This window comes from Gekko japonicus, unplaced genomic scaffold (genome assembly GCF_001447785.1).
Source record: "Gekko japonicus isolate JY-2015 unplaced genomic scaffold, Gekko_japonicus_V1.1 scaffold695, whole genome shotgun sequence".
NCBI classification, from domain to species: Eukaryota; Metazoa; Chordata; class Lepidosauria; order Squamata; family Gekkonidae; genus Gekko; species Gekko japonicus.
The window spans coordinates 681,208-701,677 of NW_015159731.1; the positions used below are offsets into that span (position 1 = coordinate 681,208).

General features: G+C 42.1%; 1 protein-coding gene across 1 annotated transcript in view; it reads left to right on the top strand.

Moving 5' to 3' along the window:
• Positions 1 to 20,470, top strand: part of NUP210 (nucleoporin 210kDa) — a 148,948-nt gene that overhangs the window by 97,697 nt on the left and 30,781 nt on the right. Inside the window, exons 24-29 of the mRNA XM_015428914.1 lie at positions 1,325 to 1,387; positions 2,267 to 2,446; positions 6,292 to 6,372; positions 6,609 to 6,740; positions 7,769 to 7,927; positions 15,941 to 16,026. Of these exons, the coding sequence (XP_015284400.1) occupies positions 1,325 to 1,387; positions 2,267 to 2,446; positions 6,292 to 6,372; positions 6,609 to 6,740; positions 7,769 to 7,927; positions 15,941 to 16,026 (701 nt within the window). The remainder of the gene's footprint in view (positions 1 to 1,324; positions 1,388 to 2,266; positions 2,447 to 6,291; positions 6,373 to 6,608; positions 6,741 to 7,768; positions 7,928 to 15,940; positions 16,027 to 20,470) is intronic.

A 20,470-nucleotide genomic window follows, 5' to 3' on the forward strand; every position in this document is an offset into this window, starting at 1 on the left:
GAACTTTCACTGAAAACATGGATTCTTCAAAGTTGTAACAGTGTAAAATCAAGAAGAAAACTCAGAGAAATTAAAGAAGACAGATGGTAGGATGGCAGACCACAACACAAAAAAATGGATAACACTTGGGGTTTGCAAAAAAAAAAATGCCAGTATTTTTCAGCTTCGGTTATATCAGACCCAAAAAATATGGGTAAATGCTGAATTTCCCCTGTCCAAAACCGGTAAAGTATTCGAATTGGGGAAATATTTGGTATTCCTGAATATATTTGGGTCTGATATATACCACCAGAGGGAAAGGAGGCATGTTAAAATGCCTTCTTTCCCTCTGGTAGCTCCTACAGATTTCTCTGTCAATTTCACTCCCTGCCAGTCAGCTGTGAGTGAAATTAATCAGGGAAAGCCTCTGCTCTCTGCCTTTCCTTCTCTAGCCTGACAGGGGGTAGCTGGAGAATGGCAGGCAGGGAGCCCAGGCATGTTTAAAATGCCTTTCTTGCCCTCCCCGATCTGGGGAAGGGAAAGAAAGGCATTTAAACATGCCCCTTCCCCGACGTTCTCCTCAAAAGCGGAGAGGCTCAGGGAAGGAAGGGGGTATGTCTACATGCCTGCCCTTTTCTTCCCCTCCCCGATCTTGGGGAGGGAAAGGAAGGCATTTAAACCCAACAGCTGACTGATGGCTCAGCCCATTAGGTTTAAATGAGACTTTGTTTTTGGTATAGCAAAATGAACCCGAAAAAAAGCCGGATAGTATCGTCTTTTTTGGGTTCAGCGATACTGGTAGTAATACCCAAAACATACCGACAAAGTATTTTTCGAGTATTTTTTCGGTTCGGCTATTGCTGAATGCACACCCCTAGATAACACTATGAAATTCCACTTCAGAGGAGAAGCTTAGGAAAGGATCAGGGTGTGGAAGGCCTGAAAGGAGACTGCCCAAGCACCAGTGAAAGAATAAAAATTAGTAAGCCAAGTGTCAGAATCTGAAGTAGCAGAGGGCTGAAACCAGAATGTTCAATACCCAGTAAGCATTGCATGTATAACAGAATGAGGAGAGAGTACCTGACAACAAAAGAAAAGAATTTGGGCAAGTAGAACAAGGACTGAAACTGAGATGAAAATGTCTTGTGTTCACTTTTCAACAGAAGTGTTCTTAAATTAGTTTATAGTTTAAAGCAATGAAAGCTGGAAGAAGAAAATCCATACTTAGGTATGGGTTCAGGCATGATGAAGAGCCAAGCTGTGGTCTGTCCTCTCTCTGATAGTTCACTCGACCTGAAAAGTTGGACTGTATTTTTAGAAAATTAACCTTTTTTTAAATTTCTAGGTATTCCCTCCTTTTAGACTAATACCAAGAAAAGTCACATTACTTAAAGGTGCAGTGATTCAAGTGAGTTATTTTTAAGATTATTATTCCAAACTAGTTATTGCTTAACTATTGCTATAAATTTATAGATAGGAATTCTGTTACTGGTGGTTCTCTGAATGGCATCCCACACAGTCTGTCTCCTGTCATGCACACTCCCTGGAGAGCAGCTTCCATGTGGTGTCCTTTATTTAAAACAGAGTGAGCGTAGGGAGGTGCTCCATACAGTTATCTGCTTTTTTATCTTCAAATCTAAGCTTGAGAAACAAACAAAAACTTTAACATTTTTATTAAGGCAAGTGTTTTTTATCATTTATTGTAAGAGAAGAACTACCCCCCCCCAAAAAAATTGTTTTATCGTGAAGTAATTTTGTTTTTGTTTTGTTTTTATGCCCCCCGTAGGGGATTTTTTTTAATTTGCATTTTCTATAAACTACAACAAAAATAAGGGAGGGGATCTATATACTATGGGAGAAAGAAAAGAAAACCCACTAAAAACCCAAGAGATGGTGGTCATACATACTGCTTAACAAATTAGCTTTTAGCTCAAAGTTCGATTTTGTGAAGTTCCTTGAGCCTTCAAGGGTAAAGTGGGTAAAATCAGTAAAATCAGTAAAAGTAAAATAAATTCACATATACTGCAACAAAGAGTTAGTTGCACAGGTTTCGTAAAACTTGCTTATGGTTTTTAGAACAATATTTTTGTATGGCACTTAACAGCGGACCTTGGATAAGCAAATTTTTTTGTGGTAAAGATTTTAGTAGTCTTTTGCCCTACTTGTTTACAAGAGCCTTCTTCTTTTCTTCGGTCTCCTATAGCTCCAATAGCTGAAGGGAAGCCAGGATGTATTTTGTGTTGATGGTTGAAAGAAATTAATTTGCTTTTTTAATAACTGGATACAGGTTATTTCTGAAGGAGGTCCCCAGCCTCAGTCCAACATAATCTTCTCAATGAGCGACACCAGAATTGCCTCTGTGAATAGCAGTGGCCTTGTAACAGGAATGATGATTGGGAACAGTACCATAACAGGAATGGTTCAAGCTGTTGATGCAGATACTGGCAAAGTGGTCGTGGTATCCCAGGTATGGATCATTAAAAGGACCATTTATTACATTGCAAAAGAGCAGTTCTTACATCTATTATTTTTAGGGTTAGTACATGTACAATAATAATAGGTTATGTCAGATTGCTAAATTGTAGATCTCTGTTGTTAGGTCATATCCATACAGAATCATTGTACTTCACTGGAACATCCCACTTGACATAGCTCTGGTTCCAAATAGTTGTTGAGGCTTTCAGATTTTTAGGCTGCTGAGAAAAAGATGAGCAATCGTCTTCTTCCTTTTGCTCTCAAATATATTTGCTGAAAACCAGTTCAGTTAAATTCTATGAGATCCAGTTTTCTGTTCAAGTTAGTGCTAGGAAGCATGGGAAATATAGTTCCTACAAGTGGGGACCCACAATGAACTTGTGGGGAGCAGCCACCGCATTCACCTCACCATTGCCTCTCTCCTCCCACTGTCTCTTCTTCCTTCTCTCTCTGTCTCTTTTTCCATTTCAGTCATGGCTGCTGTCATCCCCCATACTATTGCTGCTACTGTCATTCCATTTCTCTATTTCTGTCTCTTCTCTTCCATTTCAGCCCTGACTACTGTCATCCCTTCCTACCCCCCCACCCTGCTACTGCCATTCCTTCTCTCTCTGTTTCTGTCTCTTCCCCCCCCATTTCCGCCATGACTACTGTCATAACCCCCCCACACACACACTGTTATTCCTTCTCTCTGTTTGTCTCTTTTTGCCATTTCACTTCATCCATGCTATCAGTCCTTTTCCCCACCACATTGTCATTCCTTTCCTCCTGCTCCTTCCCCCCATCTGCCTGCCTCCATTGTGTTCCAGAATTCATGGGGTCGGTGGCTCCTCACCTGCTTGCCTCCCCTGCCCCGTCCCCAGCAGTTCTTATGGTTCCCTGGAGGGCTGTTGTCTTCCTCGGCTTTCCTGCTGCCCTCCAGCTACTTCAGCTCTCAGACTGGGCCTTAAGGAGAGGTCTTCCACATCACCCACTACCTGGTCCTTTTAATAGGAGAGGAAAGAAATTGAACCTGGGACCTTTTGCATGTCAAGCAGCTGCTCTACCACTGAGCCACAGACCATACCCAAAGGTGTTAGCAGCAGGTTGCTAATTGGATACTGTGCATGCTCACTGAAGCAGTGAGATTTGATTCAGTGGTGTGCAGTGGGACTTGATTCAGATTAAAACTGAATTACCATCAGTTTTTTTTTTTAATTCATCAAGTATTCTTGAAAATAATTAATTTTAATTAATCCCACTCCAAACTGAGCTGGGTCCTACTTGAAGCTGTTCCCTAGACCTACTGCTGCTTCATCAAGCCTATGAAGTTGCACGGGAGTAATGCTCAAATATTCAGACACAACTTGGGGTTTGGTAAGGCTTAATAGTTAAACTGGAACATTTAAAAGTCCATAGCAAGACGTGCCCAATATTGTGTGTTTCATTTGTATTGAGTGGGTAAAATGGCCCCTCTGAGGGACTTTAATTATAAGCTTTTGTGTGCATCTGAATAAAGCATGCATGCACATGAAAGCTTATACCCAGAATTAAACTGTGTTAGTCTTAAAGGTGCCACTGGACTCAAACTTTGTTCTGTTTCTTCAGACCAACACAGCTGAAGTGGTTAAGCTGTAAGGGAAAAGCAAATACCACGCTTCTCTAGAAGATAGTCAAACTAAGGCAGCATTGTATTGTCCTTGCAGCAGCTTGGTGAGGAACTGCTGCCTGTTCAAGAAGCAGGGAAGAGCTCTGTCTTCCTGTCTCCTGCAGGGTGAAGTACTAAAATATTATAGAACAAAACTTAAAGAAGAGGAACAAAAGAAGAAGAATAGTGCGGAACATAACGAGAGTGATATTATTTATCACTACCATAAAGTGCCTTTATCTTCTGTCTTGTGACCTCTTTTCTCCTTTATTTATTCAAAGAAGGCACACTTTTTTCCTGATCTTCTTTCACTGGTGCCATTCACTTACACTAGAATCTTGAGCAGAGGCTGTTAAGATTTAGCACCATTGCTGTACAGTATATCCTATTGAATAAGCATGAAGAAGCCTCCCTCTTTGTGCACTTGTCAGTTATTTTATAAGTCAACAGTGAAATGTTATTGGGGGGGGGGTTGGTTTGTGTTATAAACTATACACATAGTGTGATGTGCACATTATTTTTTTAAAAAAATACTAGCTAGTGTTATCATTTTATAAAATGATATTCATAAGGATTTACAGTCCTTATTCCATTCAACTCCAGAACAACCTTGTACAATATGGTGTATTTATTCCTGTCTCAGATGGGGAAGAGAAGTTGAGTGATAAGCATTTTGAACAAGGTCATCCAGTGAGTCTATAGCTATGCTGGAATTTGATCCAAGTTCAGCACTTGATTTATAAATTTTATATCAATTCAAATTTAAGAATCCATCTGCATTCTCTTCATCTCCATCTGTCCTTTTTCTGTCTCATAAATACTTTTTAAATGGAAAACACTGATTAAAATGCCCACACAAACCTGAGTTCCTGCATCTGATATCCTGCTTTCCTAATACTATAGAAATTAAATCCTATTATGTTGACAGTATGGCTTTCCTTGGGTTGATTCAGATATGCCATTTAGGGACACTTCAGCTGACTCTGATCTGTCATTGAAGTTTTTATAGTGTCACATCTGTGTCTCTCACACCTGTTATTTCATCCACTGGGTTGACATATATCTTTTAAACTTCAGTTTGTCTGCAGATTTATTTTAATTCAATGAATAAGAAGAACTTAAAGTAATACCATGATGCACAATAAGACTGATGTCTATATTTTCTGTATTAAAAATCTGAATTTTACATTATGCACATTTACATTATACACATTTAAGTTCCTTCCTTAACCCTTTGTCAGCTATGCTACCATGGCAGTGGGAGGGGTCAGATGACCTGTGTACAAAGTACTGTGGCATTCCTTCTGTGCCTCTTCTCTGCTGTAACGCTTGCTTATCTAGAGCCATGCAGGTGGTGTGGTGTCTAGGAGTGAGGGAACCGTGGGAGCGCTGTCTGTTCCCAGCTTTGGCTCAAACGGTCTGGGGCTCCTCCTCCCGTGCGCGGGAATGTGGCTAATTGGCCCAAGGAAGTGGGGGGGTGCAAACGAATACCCTATATCCCATTATGCCTTTGTTAATGCATCTATAGCTCTTCAATAAAGTATAACCTTTCTGATAAGCGTGTACTCCATTGTTGGCTGTGGAACCTGACGCCCTTTCAATTAATTGTACATAAATGATGTTTTTGGAATGAGTAAGTACAGTTCACTTGACATGAAGTTTTAGTGTAATGTTTTGCTTTCTTTTCATTTTCACAGATTGCATGTTTAATTTGTAATCCACTTAGAAGCCTAGATCTAAAGCAGACCATACATTAATAAATAGCATTGCAGTATCCTTCATTTAAAGGTAAAGATTTCCCTTGCTCAAAAGCTAGTCGAATCGGACGCTAGGGGGCGGTGCTCAACACCGTTTCCAAGCCAACAAGCCAGTGCCATGCAAAGACATTTCCATGGTCATATGGCCAGCATGACTAAACGCCGAGGCGCATGGAACACTGTTACCTTCCCTCCGAAGTGGTACCTGTTTATCTACTTGCAGTTTCTTGCTTTTGAATGCTAGGTTGGCAGGAGTTGGGGCCAGAGATGGGAGCTTACTCCATCATGTGGCACTAGGGTCTCGAACTGCCAAACTATAGACCTTCCAGTCTGCAGCTCAGCTTCTCCGCGGCTTATTGACATTTCTGCATTTATCCCTGTATGTAAAACAATTGATTCACTTAAATCCTGCTAAAATTAAAATGCAGCTCTCCGTTTGTGTCTTTCTCTTAGGCCAAAGTTGACATTGAGGTAATTCAGCTTCAGGCTGTTAGAATCCATGCACCTGTTACACGAATGAAAACTGGCACTCAGGTTAGTTGAATTACAGTTATCGGGGATTTCAGTCCCTCTCCTTTGGTTACCACATGTTGATCAAATAAAATAGGAACTTGGTGACATAATGTAGTTATTGATGACTGCATGTGATTTATTAATGACATTTATTAATCTTTTTCATGCATATAACTGTAATGTTAACAATCAATCACTTTGTATTGTTTTTCAAAGGAAGGAAGAAAAAAGCCAGCTCTCTTTTTCTCTCCTTTCAGATGCCAGTATATGTGATGGGTATAACCAGCAATCAAACTCCGTTTTCATTTGGAAATGCAGTGCCTGGATTAACATTTCATTGGTCTGTTAGTAAAAGGGATATTCTGGATGTAAGGGCAAGACACAGTGAGGTGAATTCATAATTTACATGTGATTAATTTTGCAAAGATTTTCAAGGAACAAAGTCTGGAGAAGTGTGATTGGGACGAAGTTCCTTTTGTCCTTTACTCAGGGCTGTATTTACTTTGATTTAATGTTCCAGATGTAATTGTTGCTTGTTTTCTTTGCTTATCACCCTATCATGCTGCTCCTTCCCATTCTACCTTGTGCTTCTGATGGCCATATTTGTTGCTGAAAATATAACTGGTTCAAACTCTTCCATTTCCTTTTATCAATTTGTTCAATGGTCCATATTCTACCTTTCCTTGTGGACAGAGGTTCACAACATAATAAAAGTACACTTCAATAAAAATTAAATTCAGGATTAAGCAACAGTTAAATTTACAAATGTACAGCTCCTTTCTCAGGTGAATAAAAGAAATACAGCCTTTCAAAAAGTAAACAGCAAAGTTGTATGCCTAACCTCTATGGGGAACTGATTCTAAAAGTGGGTGTAGCCATTTCTCAGAGTTGAAGTTTTGGCTTCGTAGTAGAAGAAAACCACCAAGGTACGGTATAGGTAATCTTGAGGCACACCTCTTGAAGCACCCCACATAGAGCATAATACAGTAGTCAGGTCTGGAGGTTACTGGTCATGGATCAGTTGGAGTCTTCATGCAAGATGAAGATGGGAAAAAGTATGTTTGAATGCCAGAGTAGGGGTCTTTATATGCCAGCATGGGATAATGACATAAAATCCTCACAGGTGCTTAGGACTCTCTGAGGACACGCAGACATCAGTGGCTTGAATAAGGGCAGGAATTTGCTACCACTCCCTGGGACTCCTTGAAATCCTTTTTTAAGTTGTACAGTATTTCTGAATTACAGTGGAGGAGGGGAATTGAAAACAACCCTAGTGGCTCTCTTAAGAATTTACAATGTTTTATGGTGACAGTAAGTTCTGTTGGTGGGCCTGGAATCTGGATCAAAAAGACTGGAAATGGGAAGTCAGCTCCAAGTAGAAGTTTTTTATTTTCTTGGGTAATATTTTCTCTTTCAGACTTCTCTTCAGCTTTCAGCTCAATATAATTTTGCCATGAATGTTTACAGTAAGGGCAAAGGAAGAACAGGCTTGAAGGTTATTGTGAAAGCCGTTGATCCTTCAGCAGAACAATTTTGCCACATGTTGAGAGAATTGTCAGATGAAATCCAGATACAGGTATTAATTGACTTATCCATGCTAGCCCAAATGCTTCAGACTTCCACCATTTTTGCTGTTTCACTTAGTCCCAATGCTACGCAAAAGCTACAGCGTTCAATGACTCTGGCATCTCCATTTTAATATATTAACTACAATGCAAGTGCTACTGACTTCACTGGATCTGACTTTGAAAAAAGTGTGCTTAGTATAAGAATGAAAGTAATTACACTGAAAATGAAAATTTTACATAAATTGAATAATCAAAGTTGATTGTGTGTAAATACGGTCCAGATAATATATCAGGGTTATTTCTGAATATTGTAAAACTAATTATCTTCTTTGTGGTCTCTGTGCATCACACCTCTGGGATATAGTGCGCCTGCGCTGACCTTGATTGAACGCTCGTCACCTTAGATGCGTTGGGCCTGAGGGTGAACCTGAAAAAGTCAATGCTCCTTCCTTCATTGAGAGTCCAGTTTATAGGAACAATTTTGGATTTGACTGTCTGCCAAGCCTTTCTCCCTCCCAAAAGGGCAGGAGACATTATCGCTCTCATCATCCTGATAAAAACACAGGGAGATGCATCTGCAGAGCAGATTCAATGGCTCTTAGGTCTGATTGCCGCCACCACAGCAGTACTTGCCTTTGCCAGACTACAGATGAGACCACTTCAGCTGTGGTTCCTCAAACGTTTCCATCCACAGTGGCAGCCCCAATCTCAACGGTTCGTGCTACCTGTACAAGTGCTGACTTTCCTACAGTGGTGGGAAACTCCAGACCTCCATTTCTTGCACCCAGCCCCGAAATTACTCTAACCACAGATGCATCCCTGTGGGGATGGGGGGCTCACCTCCAAGGTGTGTGTGTGGGCGCCAAATGGGAACCTCATGTGGCCCACAAACACATCAACTTCCTGGAACTGCTCGCCATCCAGTATGCCCTAAGGTCCTTTTGCCACCTCGTGGCTCACCGTACGGTGGCAATCCTGACAGAAAACACCACCGCACTGTGTTACCTGAACAGGCAAGGCGGGACAGTATCCAGGGGACTCTGTCGACTGGCCCGGGAGATTTGGACCGAGTGTCAATCCCGGGGCATGTTCATCATTGCTGTTCACCTGCCAGGATGGCTCAGTGCGGACTTTCTGAGCAGAGGAGGTGCATCCCTCCACGAATGGGAGCTCAACTGGGCTTACCTCCAACCAATTTTCCACAGATGGGGTCACCCAGAAATCCATGCGTTAGCGATGCGTCAGAACGCGAAGTGTCATCTGTTCTGTACCAGGGCAGGACAGGACCCTCTGTCTCTGGGGAATGGCCTTTTGTTCCCATGGTCCCACAGGCACATGTACCTGTTCCCACCAATTCCTCTACTTACCAGAGTGCTGAGCAAGATCATGAAGGAACAACTTCAATGCATCCTCGTGGCACCATGGTTGCCACGTCAGCACTGGTTCTGAACTCTACTCCACATGTCCCGGGGCACATACATACATCTCCCCCCAGCACCAGATCTCCTCCTGGCTCAGAAGGGCCGAGTGCTTCACCACAATGTACCACACCTCACACTCATGGCGTGGAGTATCCCCTAGCACAGCTCATAAACAGGATAGACCTTGTTCTGTTGAACTGTTGGAAGCCAGCTACACGCACTTCTTATGAAGGGAAATGGAAGAAATTCCTGTCTTACCTTGAGTTGTTGGGTTTACCACCGCCCTCTATGGACTTGAGGGTAGTTTTCGGATTCTTGTTGTCCCGCCTGGACTTGGGTCTTAGTTGCTCCTCTTTAAGAATCTGTTTAGCCGCCATTTACGCCAATCATCCTGCGGTGGATGGCTACTCCGTTTTTTCTCACCTGCAAACGAAGCACTTTTTGAAGGGCCTCACTCCTCTTTCCTCTGGCTTGTGGGCCGACTCCCTCCTGGGACTTATCTCTAGTACTGTCCAAATTAACAGGCAAACTGTTTGAGCCCATGGCCATGTCTAGTCTGCAGCTTCTTTCATGGAAGCCTGCCTTCCTAGTAGCCATTACCTTAGCAAGACGAGTGAGCGAATTGTCTGTACTCCGTTGCGATTCTCTGTATTTGGTCTTTCACAATGATGGTGTCACCTTGGCCCTGGATGTCTCTTTCCTGCCCAAGGTTGTTTCCAAGTTCCATTTGTAAGTGGACATTGCTCTTCTGACGTTTTCCCCATCCCCTACGAGTGACAAGGAACGCCGTCTTCATACCCTAGACATCAAGAGAGCCATACTTTTCTACCTTGATAGGACAGGGTCATTCCGTCAGTCACCAGCCTTGTTCATCTCCTATAGCACACCTGTGCTGGTTAAGAAGCTTTCTTCACAACAGCTATCCAAGTGGATTGTGGAAACCATCAAACTGTGCTACTTACTGGCCAAACGGCCATGTACTGGCCCCAGTGGGTCTGATGTGGGAGCAGACAGAAGTTCCACAGGACAGCCAGGCAGAAGGGACCGGATAATCACTCACAGTACAGGTGCAAGGTAGGAGAGTGGTCAAGAGGCAGTCCAAGGGTCAGGTATCCAGAAAGGGGAGTCGTCAGTCAGTCCAAGAGTCAGAGGTCCAGAATTCAGGTGATCCAGTGTTCAGTCCAGGGTCAGCGTAACAGAGGTTCCAGTCAGCAAGTCAGGAGACAAGTTGGGTGGTAATGCAGCCGTAGTATACGTTGCGTCCACAATAAGCAGCTTCCCCTGTCCTGGATTTATAGCTGACTCTCCCTGGGCTGGTTAGCTGCTGCTAATTGTGGCACACATCCCTGCAAGTACTCATCTGACGACAGGTGCCTGCGCTCCATCAAACGCTCACTGCGATGGGTTCTGAGCTCCACTGACGGCGACAGCACTCAAGGGGTGTTGGAGAAACACTGGGCCCAGCCTCCTCCCTCTCCTCTGTGTCTGATGCCGGTAATTCATTCCAAGCTGGAGGAGAGGGCAAATTACTTACAGCCAGTGTGTGGTCAAGAGCTTGCATCTCCTGTCCCTGAAGATTAATGGGATCTATTGCAGCTGGCTATTCCTCCCCCTCTTAAGAGGAGATATCATTATCAGGCTGCGTACCTGTCCGGTCAGGCTGGGAACAAGGGAGACGTATGACAGGCCACTTCTGGGCCTGCTCCAAGCGCATTCCATTCGGGCAGTAGCCACGTCCACAGCCTTCCTGAGAGGTTCGTCGCTCACTGACATCTGTCAAGCAGCAACCTGGGCTACCCCCCACATGTTCGTGAAGCATTACACCCTGGATGTGCATCTTCATCAAGGTTCCGTGGTGGGATGGGCAGTATTGCAGGCGGCGCAAGTCTAGGACCTTTTGCTCCCTCCTCCAGGTAGGCCTGTTTTTTGCTTGCTAATCTCCCAGAGGTGTGATGCACAGGCACCACGAAGAAGATAAACAGGTTGCTTACCTGTAACTGATGATCTTCGAGAGGTCATCTGTGCATTCACACCACCTGCCCTCCTTCCCCTCTGCTTTCAGTCCTCTCCTTTTTATTACTCTGAGACTGATGGCAGCGGTCAGAAGGAACTGGCAGGATGGTCTTTGTCGTGCCCCTCCCTTGGTCATGCGCAGTGGGGCTGGCACGTGACTGGGGAGCGGGCGCGAAAATCCCTTTCGCTTTCAAGATGAACCGATCGAGGTCGGCACAGGCGCACTATATTCCAGAGGTGTGAATGCACAGATGACCACTCGAAGATCATCAGTTACAGGTAAGCAACCTGTTTTTCAATGGACTTATGCTTAGGGCTTTTTCATGTGTGCATATATTAAACTTGCATGTATGTGTAAGTCATCATAAGGGACTGGAATGCTAAAGTAGAAGTCAAAAGGTAACCGGAATAACAGACAAGTTTGGCCTTGGAAAGCAAAATGAAGCAGGGCAAAGGTTAACAAAGTTTTGTCAAGAGAACACACTGGTCATAGTGAACACCCTTTTCCAACAACCTAAGAGGCGACTCTACACATGGACATCACCAGATGGGCAACACCGAAATCAGATTGACTATATAATTTGCAGTCAAAGATGGAGAAGCTCTATCCAGTCAGTAAAAACAAGACCTGGAGCTGACTGTGGCTCAGATCAAGAGCTACTCATTGCAAAATTCAGACTTAAACTGAAGAAAATCGGGAAAACCACGAGGCCATTCAGGTTTGACCTAGATCGCATCCCTGATGAATATACAGTAGAGGTGAAGAATAGATTCAAGGGTCTGGATTTGATAGATAGAGTGCCTGAAGAACTATGGACAGAGGTTCGTGACATCGTACAGGAGGCAGCAATCACCACCATACCAAAGAAAAAGAAATGCAAGAAAGCAAAATGGCTTTCTGATGAGGCTTTACAAATAGCAGAGGAAAGAAGGAAAGCGAAAGGCAAAGGCGAAAAGGAAAGATTTACCCAACTGAACGCAGATTTCCAGAGAACAGCAAGGAGAGATAAGGAGGCCTTCCTGAATGAACAGTGCAAAGTAATAGAAGAAAACAATAGAATGGGAAGGACTAGAGATCTCTTCAAGAAAATTGGAGAAATCAAGGGAGCGTTCCATGCAAAGCTGGCCATGATAAAGGACAAAAACGGTAGGGACCTAACAGAAGCAGAAGAGATTAGGAAAAGATGGCAAGAATACACAGAAGAACTATACAAGAAAGACCTCAATGTCCTTGACAAACACGACGGTATAATCACTGACCTTGAGCCAGACATCCTGGAATGTGAAGTTAAATGGGCCTTAGAAAGCATTACTAACAACAAAGCTAGTGGAGGTGATGGTATTCCAGCTGAGCTATTCAAAGTCTTAGAAGATGATGCTGTTAAAGTGCTGCACTCCATTTGCCAGCAAATTTGGAAAACGCAACAGTGGCCACAGGATTGGAAAAGATCAGTATACATTCCAATCCCAAAGAAGGGCAATGCCAAGGAATGTTCAAACTATCGCACAATTGCACTCATATCACACGCTAGCAAGGTCATGCTCAAGATCCTACAAGCTAGGCTTCAACAGTACGTGGATAGAGAACTACCAGAAGTACAAGCTGGGTTTCGAAGAGGTAGAGGAACGAGAGATCATATTGCCAACATTCGCTGGATTATGGAGAAAGCAAGAGAGTACCAGAAAAATATCTACTTCTGCTTCATTGACTATGCTAAAGCCTTTGACTGTGTGGATCACAACAAACTATGGCAGGTCCTTAAAGAGATGGGAGTACCAGACCACCTCACATGTCTCTTGAGAAACCTGTATAAGGGCCAAGAAGCGACAGTTAGAACCGGATACGGAACAACTGATTGGTTCAGCATAGGAAAAGGAGTACGACAAGGATGTATACTGTCACCTTGCTTATTTAATATATATGCAGAGTACATCATGCGAAATGCTGGCCTGGATGAATCACAAGCGGGAATTAAGATTGCTGGGGAAAAGATCAACAACCTCAGATATGCAGATGATACCACTCTAATGGCTGAAAGTGAAAAGGATCTAAAGAGCCTCTTGCTCAGAGTAAAAGAGGAGAGCGCAAAAGTGGGCTTGAAGCTCAACATCAAAAAAACTAAGATCATGGCATCCGGCCCCATCACTCCTTGGCAAATAGAAGGGGAAGTCGTGGAAGTAGTGACAGACTTCACGTTCCTGGGATGCCAACTTCAGAGGACGGCGGAAGGCCTGGCGTGATCTGGTCCATGGGGTCACGAAGAGTTGTACTCGACTGTGCGACTGAACAACAACAACAACAAATGTTTGCCTTTAAGTAAAAAATAAGTCCCTTTAAAATATATGCATGAAATGCCATAAGCATAAATGGTCTGAGTTTAACTGCAGTGAACACAAATTCTCAAGTTATTCTTTCAATTGCGTAGAAATAAAAACAGGGATGTGGCAGAGATTATCAAGGCAGCTAGGACCTGATTTCATTATTTCTTCTATCAGTTGCATCTGCTTTTATCAGGTACTTTATTTAATGCTAACCAATCTGGAAGCAAAGAAAAAGTAGGAAAAAGCATGTATAGACTGAAGGATCATAATAGTAAGCCTGGATTGCACCTTACATTCAGCGAACCATAAATATCTCATGAGTCATGATACCTTGAGATTTTACACATACAGCATTATATTCACATTTTAAAAATCACAGGTGACTACATGAAATCACTGAGATTCCATAATGGTCCCTTTTCATAGAATCATAGAGTTGGAAGAGACCTCCAGGGTCATCTAGTCCAACCCCCTGCACAATGCAGGAAATTCACAAATACCTCCCCCCCACACCACCAGTGACCACTGTTCCACACCCAGAAGATGACAAAAAACCTCCAGGATTTCCAGCCAAACTGGCCTGGAGAAAAATTGCTTCCTGACCCCACAGTGGCGATCAACATTGCCTGGGCATGTAATAAATGGCATTTTAAGTGGCATTGTTAGGCCATGCTGATATTAACACATATCTAAAGGTCTTTTTACAGTAGGTAATACAACTAGGAGATGGAAGTTTCATGATCAGCCCTAATTGTAGGAATATCATTTGCTACTTATATTCCATGTTAGCAACAATGGAATAGTAATTTTTAAAATGATAAATACTATACTGAGCAGCAAAGACTAGTTGTCTTCACAGACTTTACGTGATAGTGTTCCCAAACTCTGCAAAGTGGAAGTAGTTATTAACATAAATTACTACTCAGTATACTACATGAAACAGATTTCTCTTTTCATATTCCTTTTAGCATGGTGTGGTGCGCACTTAAGACAAGCAGTTGCAGTAATTTAAGAATAAATTAAGCATAGCTTGAGACATGAGTCTGGAAAGTGCTTTTAATATTTGGGGCTTTCAACTGCTAGTACGATGGAGATGAGTCATGCGATCCTTAGAATGCAGTCAGCACTATACTGTGCACTTTCTTAAATCTGCCTTTTTTTAAAAAAAAAGCACGAGTTGACAAGTTATGCTAGAAGAAATATTTTTGACTTCGTATTGCATGCTGGAAATGCTTGGTAGTTATCAACTTGTAGATTGTGGTCCACTAATGTGCAAAGGATCTGCACATTAACCATGTTTGCTGTCATCCTATTTCCTGTTGCTTTCTCTCCAAAATTTAAATATAATTTTCCTTCATTATATCCCGTATCATAGCTAATATGCTATATTTGCTCAGAATTCAGTAATCCTAGTCCCAGTACATTGCTCATTCAGTGTCTCCTCATATTGATTGTTAGATGTATCTTTGTTTGGACTGTTATCAATTTACACAGAGTAATCCTCTTTGAGTTTCAGTGAGTAAAGTGGACTGTAAGTACAGTTAATTAATTAAAAAGCACAAATAATTAATAAAAAGCACAAATCTACTCAGAGCTCAAAGTGTACTTCCAGCAGAACAGCCATATGGTCATAATAGTGAAACTGTTCTTTTAAAAGCAAATATACAAAGGGTCAATGTCATTATAAGAGTATAAAGGAGGAAATAATTCTGCTGAGATGCTAAGCATTTATGATATTTACAAATTACCATTGTTCAGGTCAGAAGTCGATTAGTAAATCCCTAGTGTTTTCCTTTAAACTGTTGTGATATTCTAGTTAGTTCTGATTTGGATGGATGTTGAACATGTTTGTAGCAAGTGGGATGGTCCCACAGGGCCCAGTCGGCTGCAGGGAATTGCCAAGGGCTCTGACAGGAAAAAAGAATGCCCAGGCCAGTAGTGATTATCTGCCACTGGAGGAAGGGATGGACCAAACCTGCCTGCTGGGAACTTTAAAAGCCAGTCAGGCTAAGGACGGGAGCTTGAAGCAGCAAGAAGCCAAGGGCTGCCAAGAAAGCAGCAGGGTTGACCAGAAAAAGAGGCAGAGTCAGTGGAGACTCTGGGAGTTGGGAGACTGGCAGACTGGAAAAATTGGAGGCCAATTAGGAGCTAAGAAGGATCTCCCAAGCAGTTTACTAGGAGAAACCTGGTCTGAGGCCTTGGGAAACTCTTACAGTGTTGCTACTACTTCATAAAATAAGAGATAATTTTTATTTTATTTTCTAGGTATTTGAGAAACTGGTGATTCTTAATATAGAAACAGAACAGATCTTAATGTCACCAAACTCTTTTTTCAAAGTTCAAACAAACAGGTGAGTATCTTCTTTTTTAACTATCATTTCTCAATTAGAGCTTGTAAAGGATTTCTACTGCTCAGGAGGAACCATTCTTCCTGTACTCCAGAGGACCACCATCCCTTTCTCCAGCTTCTGCTGTTTTAATTGTTTTCCTGTTTTAATTTTGTTTTCCTGTTTTTCAATATAAACTGCTTTCATAACCTTTTTGTAACAAATTAATTATAGAAGTAACTTAAGTTGCTAATTAAATATAGAATGCAGTAAAGTCCATTGCAAAATTGAAGATACACAGAAATTTTCTTCCATTTATTGAGATATAATCATTAAGGGTATATAGTTGGGGGGGTGTCTACCCATTTTGTTTCTGCCCTGCCTCCGTGGAGCTCAGGGCAAAAGATATAGCTCTCTTCTCACAACAGCCCCTGTAAAATAGATTAGACAGAGCAAGAGTGACTGGCCCAAGGTCACCCTGTAAACTATATGGGTGAGTGGGGATCTGTACCCAGGTCTCCCTTATCCTCATCTAATGCTCTAATCACTGCGCCACACTGGCTTTCTCTGGTGGCAACTACTTAATGGAATGCCCTGTTCAAGGAGATCTGTCAGAGACCTCTTTATCTTTCTTCCACTAGCAGGTAAAACCTAATTTTCTTACTAGCAAGAACTCACAAATATGTGTTTACAACATAAACATATATAATACGTTTATGTTTTTAATATTTTATGCTGCTTTTAACAGAGTTTAATATTGTTAGTATCTTAGTCTTTAAACTATATTTAGTTGTAACATTATTGCTGTTTTGCTTGAATTTCAAGTCATTTGGATAATAGATCTTCTATTAAAAATGATGGTTTGATGACAAATAACAATGGACCTGAACATGTGTCTTTTAACACATGATTTATCAGGTATTTTAACAATGCATTAAAGTGAGTGGTCCTTATACTGCTTTCTGAAACACTAAGCAGCAGTTTGTTCATTAAGGACAACTTATTGTTCAAGAACACAGGTTTTAAGATAATGTCATTTTTAAAATAGTAAAAACAGATACAGGCTTTGGAGCATTAGCAAGGGACAAAAGCTAATATTCAAACTGCACATAGAAAACTATGGAATAAAGACTTCAAATTACATTCAAGTAGAGATTCACAGCAGGGAAGGGAGGTGAAACCGTCTTTCTAAAATAGTTCTAGATTCCATTTTTTCCGCATTGCAAACATTTAAGTACCCCAGGGAATCATTGCTGTTGAGTACATACATGCATTTCAGATTTAGATACATTAGCAAATCAAGTTCTAAAACTAACAGAAATAAATATAAATTCCAGATGTTAAAGAGGAAAGTGTCAGAAATTCTCTTAAGTACATTCAATTTCCATCTTTATCATTTATTGAATCCCATTCCAAGGGACTTCCAGTGAACAATCTGACTAAGTTCAATCTATTTCAGTCCATCTTAAAGACAGTTATTAAAGCCCCTGTACAACTTCTCCAAAGTGATCCAGATTCTTAGAAAGCTATCTCTGAGTTCCAGAACCAGACTTTTGCCCATCTGCAAACACTGAGTGGAAAAACTGGTGAAATGGCAGGAAGCAAAGGCAAGAGGTGGACCACTCCCTCACATTCCACAGAGTTCGGTTCTGTTGAAGTTTGTGAACTTTGATAGAAGATTTTTGGATTGAATCCCAAGGAGTGGAGAAGAATCACATCTTAAACAGGACAAAACTGTGGAAATCTACTGATCCTTAGAATATTATAACTGCTGAAAGAAAAGTTATCTTCAATAGTGGTACCTCTTGAGACACTGCATCTATAAGGCAATATGCATAGGTAGAATGGGAATGGTCATACTACGCCATCAACACTAGTTCACTACAGTGTGGTATATTCCGCTTGCGTATGCTGACTGTACACATGTAGTATCAAAAAAGGAACATTCATGATCATGCATGTAGGTGTTGTGCATACATTGGGACAAAGGGTGGGCAGCACACTCAGCCCTGGATATAGGCAGAGTTCTTATTCTTTCTTCCCCTCCCAAGCATATGTTGTTGTGTACATGCACGTGTTGTGTGTTAAGGGCTATTAACATTGTCCATTTGATGTATATGATAGGAAAAGAAAAGCCATTGTTGTACAGTTGTCATGGATGCTTTTACACATGCTGAATAATGCACCTTAATGTACTTTCAGTGCACTTTGCAACTGGATTTTACTGTGTGAAATAGCAACATCCACTTGCAAACAATTGTGGATTGAAATGCATTATTCCATGTGTGTGAAAGTGCCTAGTGTCAAACGAAGGCTGCGGTCACACGTAACAGAAGCCACACAAGTGAGACGGAAGACAGCCGGAGTTTCCGGGCGCGATCTCACCAGCACATCTGGGAAGCGTAGCACTCCCGTGGCTCAACCGAGGCTTCCAGCCGAAACTGCGTGGCAAAAAACTAGTACCTTGGAGGTACTAGTTTCCGGAAACTGCGGGGCAAGGGCGGGCGTCTGATCGCGTTTCCGGTGGCATCCGGCGCCCGCCCATGTCCCCTTGCAAATAAGGTGGGTTTTTTTGTCCAAGTCTCTGTGGATGCGCATGCGCACCCAACGGAGCATGCGCATTTGTCATGTACACAAAAATAAAAAACAGTTTGCCGCGGCGCGCGCTTCTTCATTGCGCGCCGGCTTGTCCTGTGATCGGCACCTCTCCCTTGCCATGGAACCTCCATGGAACCTCCACGGTACCTCCACAGGAGGTCTGATCACGTAACTGCGCAGTAGTTTGCCCCAGGGCAAACAGCCACGCTTCTCCTCTGCAGTTTCCTGCCCGTGTGACCGGGGCCGAAGTCTAGGGAGGTTTGATCTTGGAGTCTATGTCTTCATTCTACTTGTATTGTGCTCTACTCTTTGTGGGGGCAGCAGGCCCATAAGCCGTGATTTTTTGGCTTGTGGGGCAAATTTTTTTGGGGTGGGGCTGAAGTTCTCAGTGCAGAAAGAAAACCCAGAATTCTGAGGATTATGACTCAGCTACTGTGGAATCAAGCCTTTTAGAATCAAAGCATAGAGACTTCTGCAAATCTTAGCCCCAGAGTGTGACAATAGCAGATGGGGGGCGGGGGGAGAATAAATTTTCTGGTAGATGGTAAGCATGGCACTGGAAGTATTTAACAGGGTTTGGCCAGTAAACTCACTCCAGTTTGTATAAAAACACATAAAATTTTATTTACAAAAACAGAGGACAAACAACACAGATGGGGAAAGAATGTATACTGTTCAACAAGGAATGCAAATCAAAACAAAAGACCTAGTTGGCTATTCTACTCATTACTTCTCCTATCAGGCACGTGGCTCAGGCAGTCTCATTTGGCCTGATGAGCAGAATCCCTGGAAGCATAGCAGCAAGGTGGAAGTTGAAGAGAGCTTCAAGGCAGTCTCTTCTCTCTCTCACTAAGTCTTCTCAAGCTGTCTGTTCTATGTAGGTGTTCTTAACCATTTAGCCAATCGACAGCTGTTACCAGGATAGATCTCTACATTGCAAGCTGTCAACCACTTTAGATGACAGTTCTCAGCTGCTGCAAGTGAATCGCTTTTGCTAGACTAAGCAACAATTCTGATAACAAGCCGGCAGGTGGGGGTGATGACTTCTGTAGTCAAGAAAGCTAACACTTGGGCAGAAAAACTCTCTTAAAGTAGACCAGTTTCTTGACACAAAGTTAGAAGGTATCCTAGAGGTCACCTACTTCAACCCTCTTGCTCAGTGCAGGGATTAGTCAATTACAGCACCTCACTCTGCTTAAAGGAGCACACGCCTTTAACAATGTTTAAAGATGATTGAAAAAAGCACTTACAGGATACATTCTTGTGGGTCTCTGCCTGTAAGAAAGGAGGTGGAGCATACTCTGCAGTAGAGGACCACACCCACAACAAAAGATTCAGATCTGGTTCAGATCTGGTTATTTGAAAATTAGGTTGGTACTTTGCTGCACAAAGTCTGTTCTCTGCCCCTTATTTTGCCTGTGGACACGGGCAGCATTGCAGTCTGGCCCCATCAACCACATCTTTTGCTTCACTCCTTTCTTTTGCTCTGACATGATAAAGCTTGGATTGATGGTGAAGATCTTCTAAATGATGTATCTTCCTTTGGCTATATAAACCGATTTCTAGTAAATTAGAAGTGCAAACACAAAAACTCTCTTCTGTTGTTTGATTGTCCCAGTGATTTCCTCTTGTGCACAACCCTAAAACACATTCTGGACAGTTTAAATTATGTTTATATTTCTGGTTGAATGAAAAGGTGAGTACTATTATAGGCAATGTAAAATATATGTTAGTCATTCTACTTTCCTCTCCACTATTTATGTTTGTGTCTTATTAATACAGCAATGGCATGGAGAAACATTATTTTAAAAAATCAATCTTGTATACAAACGATTTTCCAGGGAGATACAGAGATCTGCTTAGTCATGTC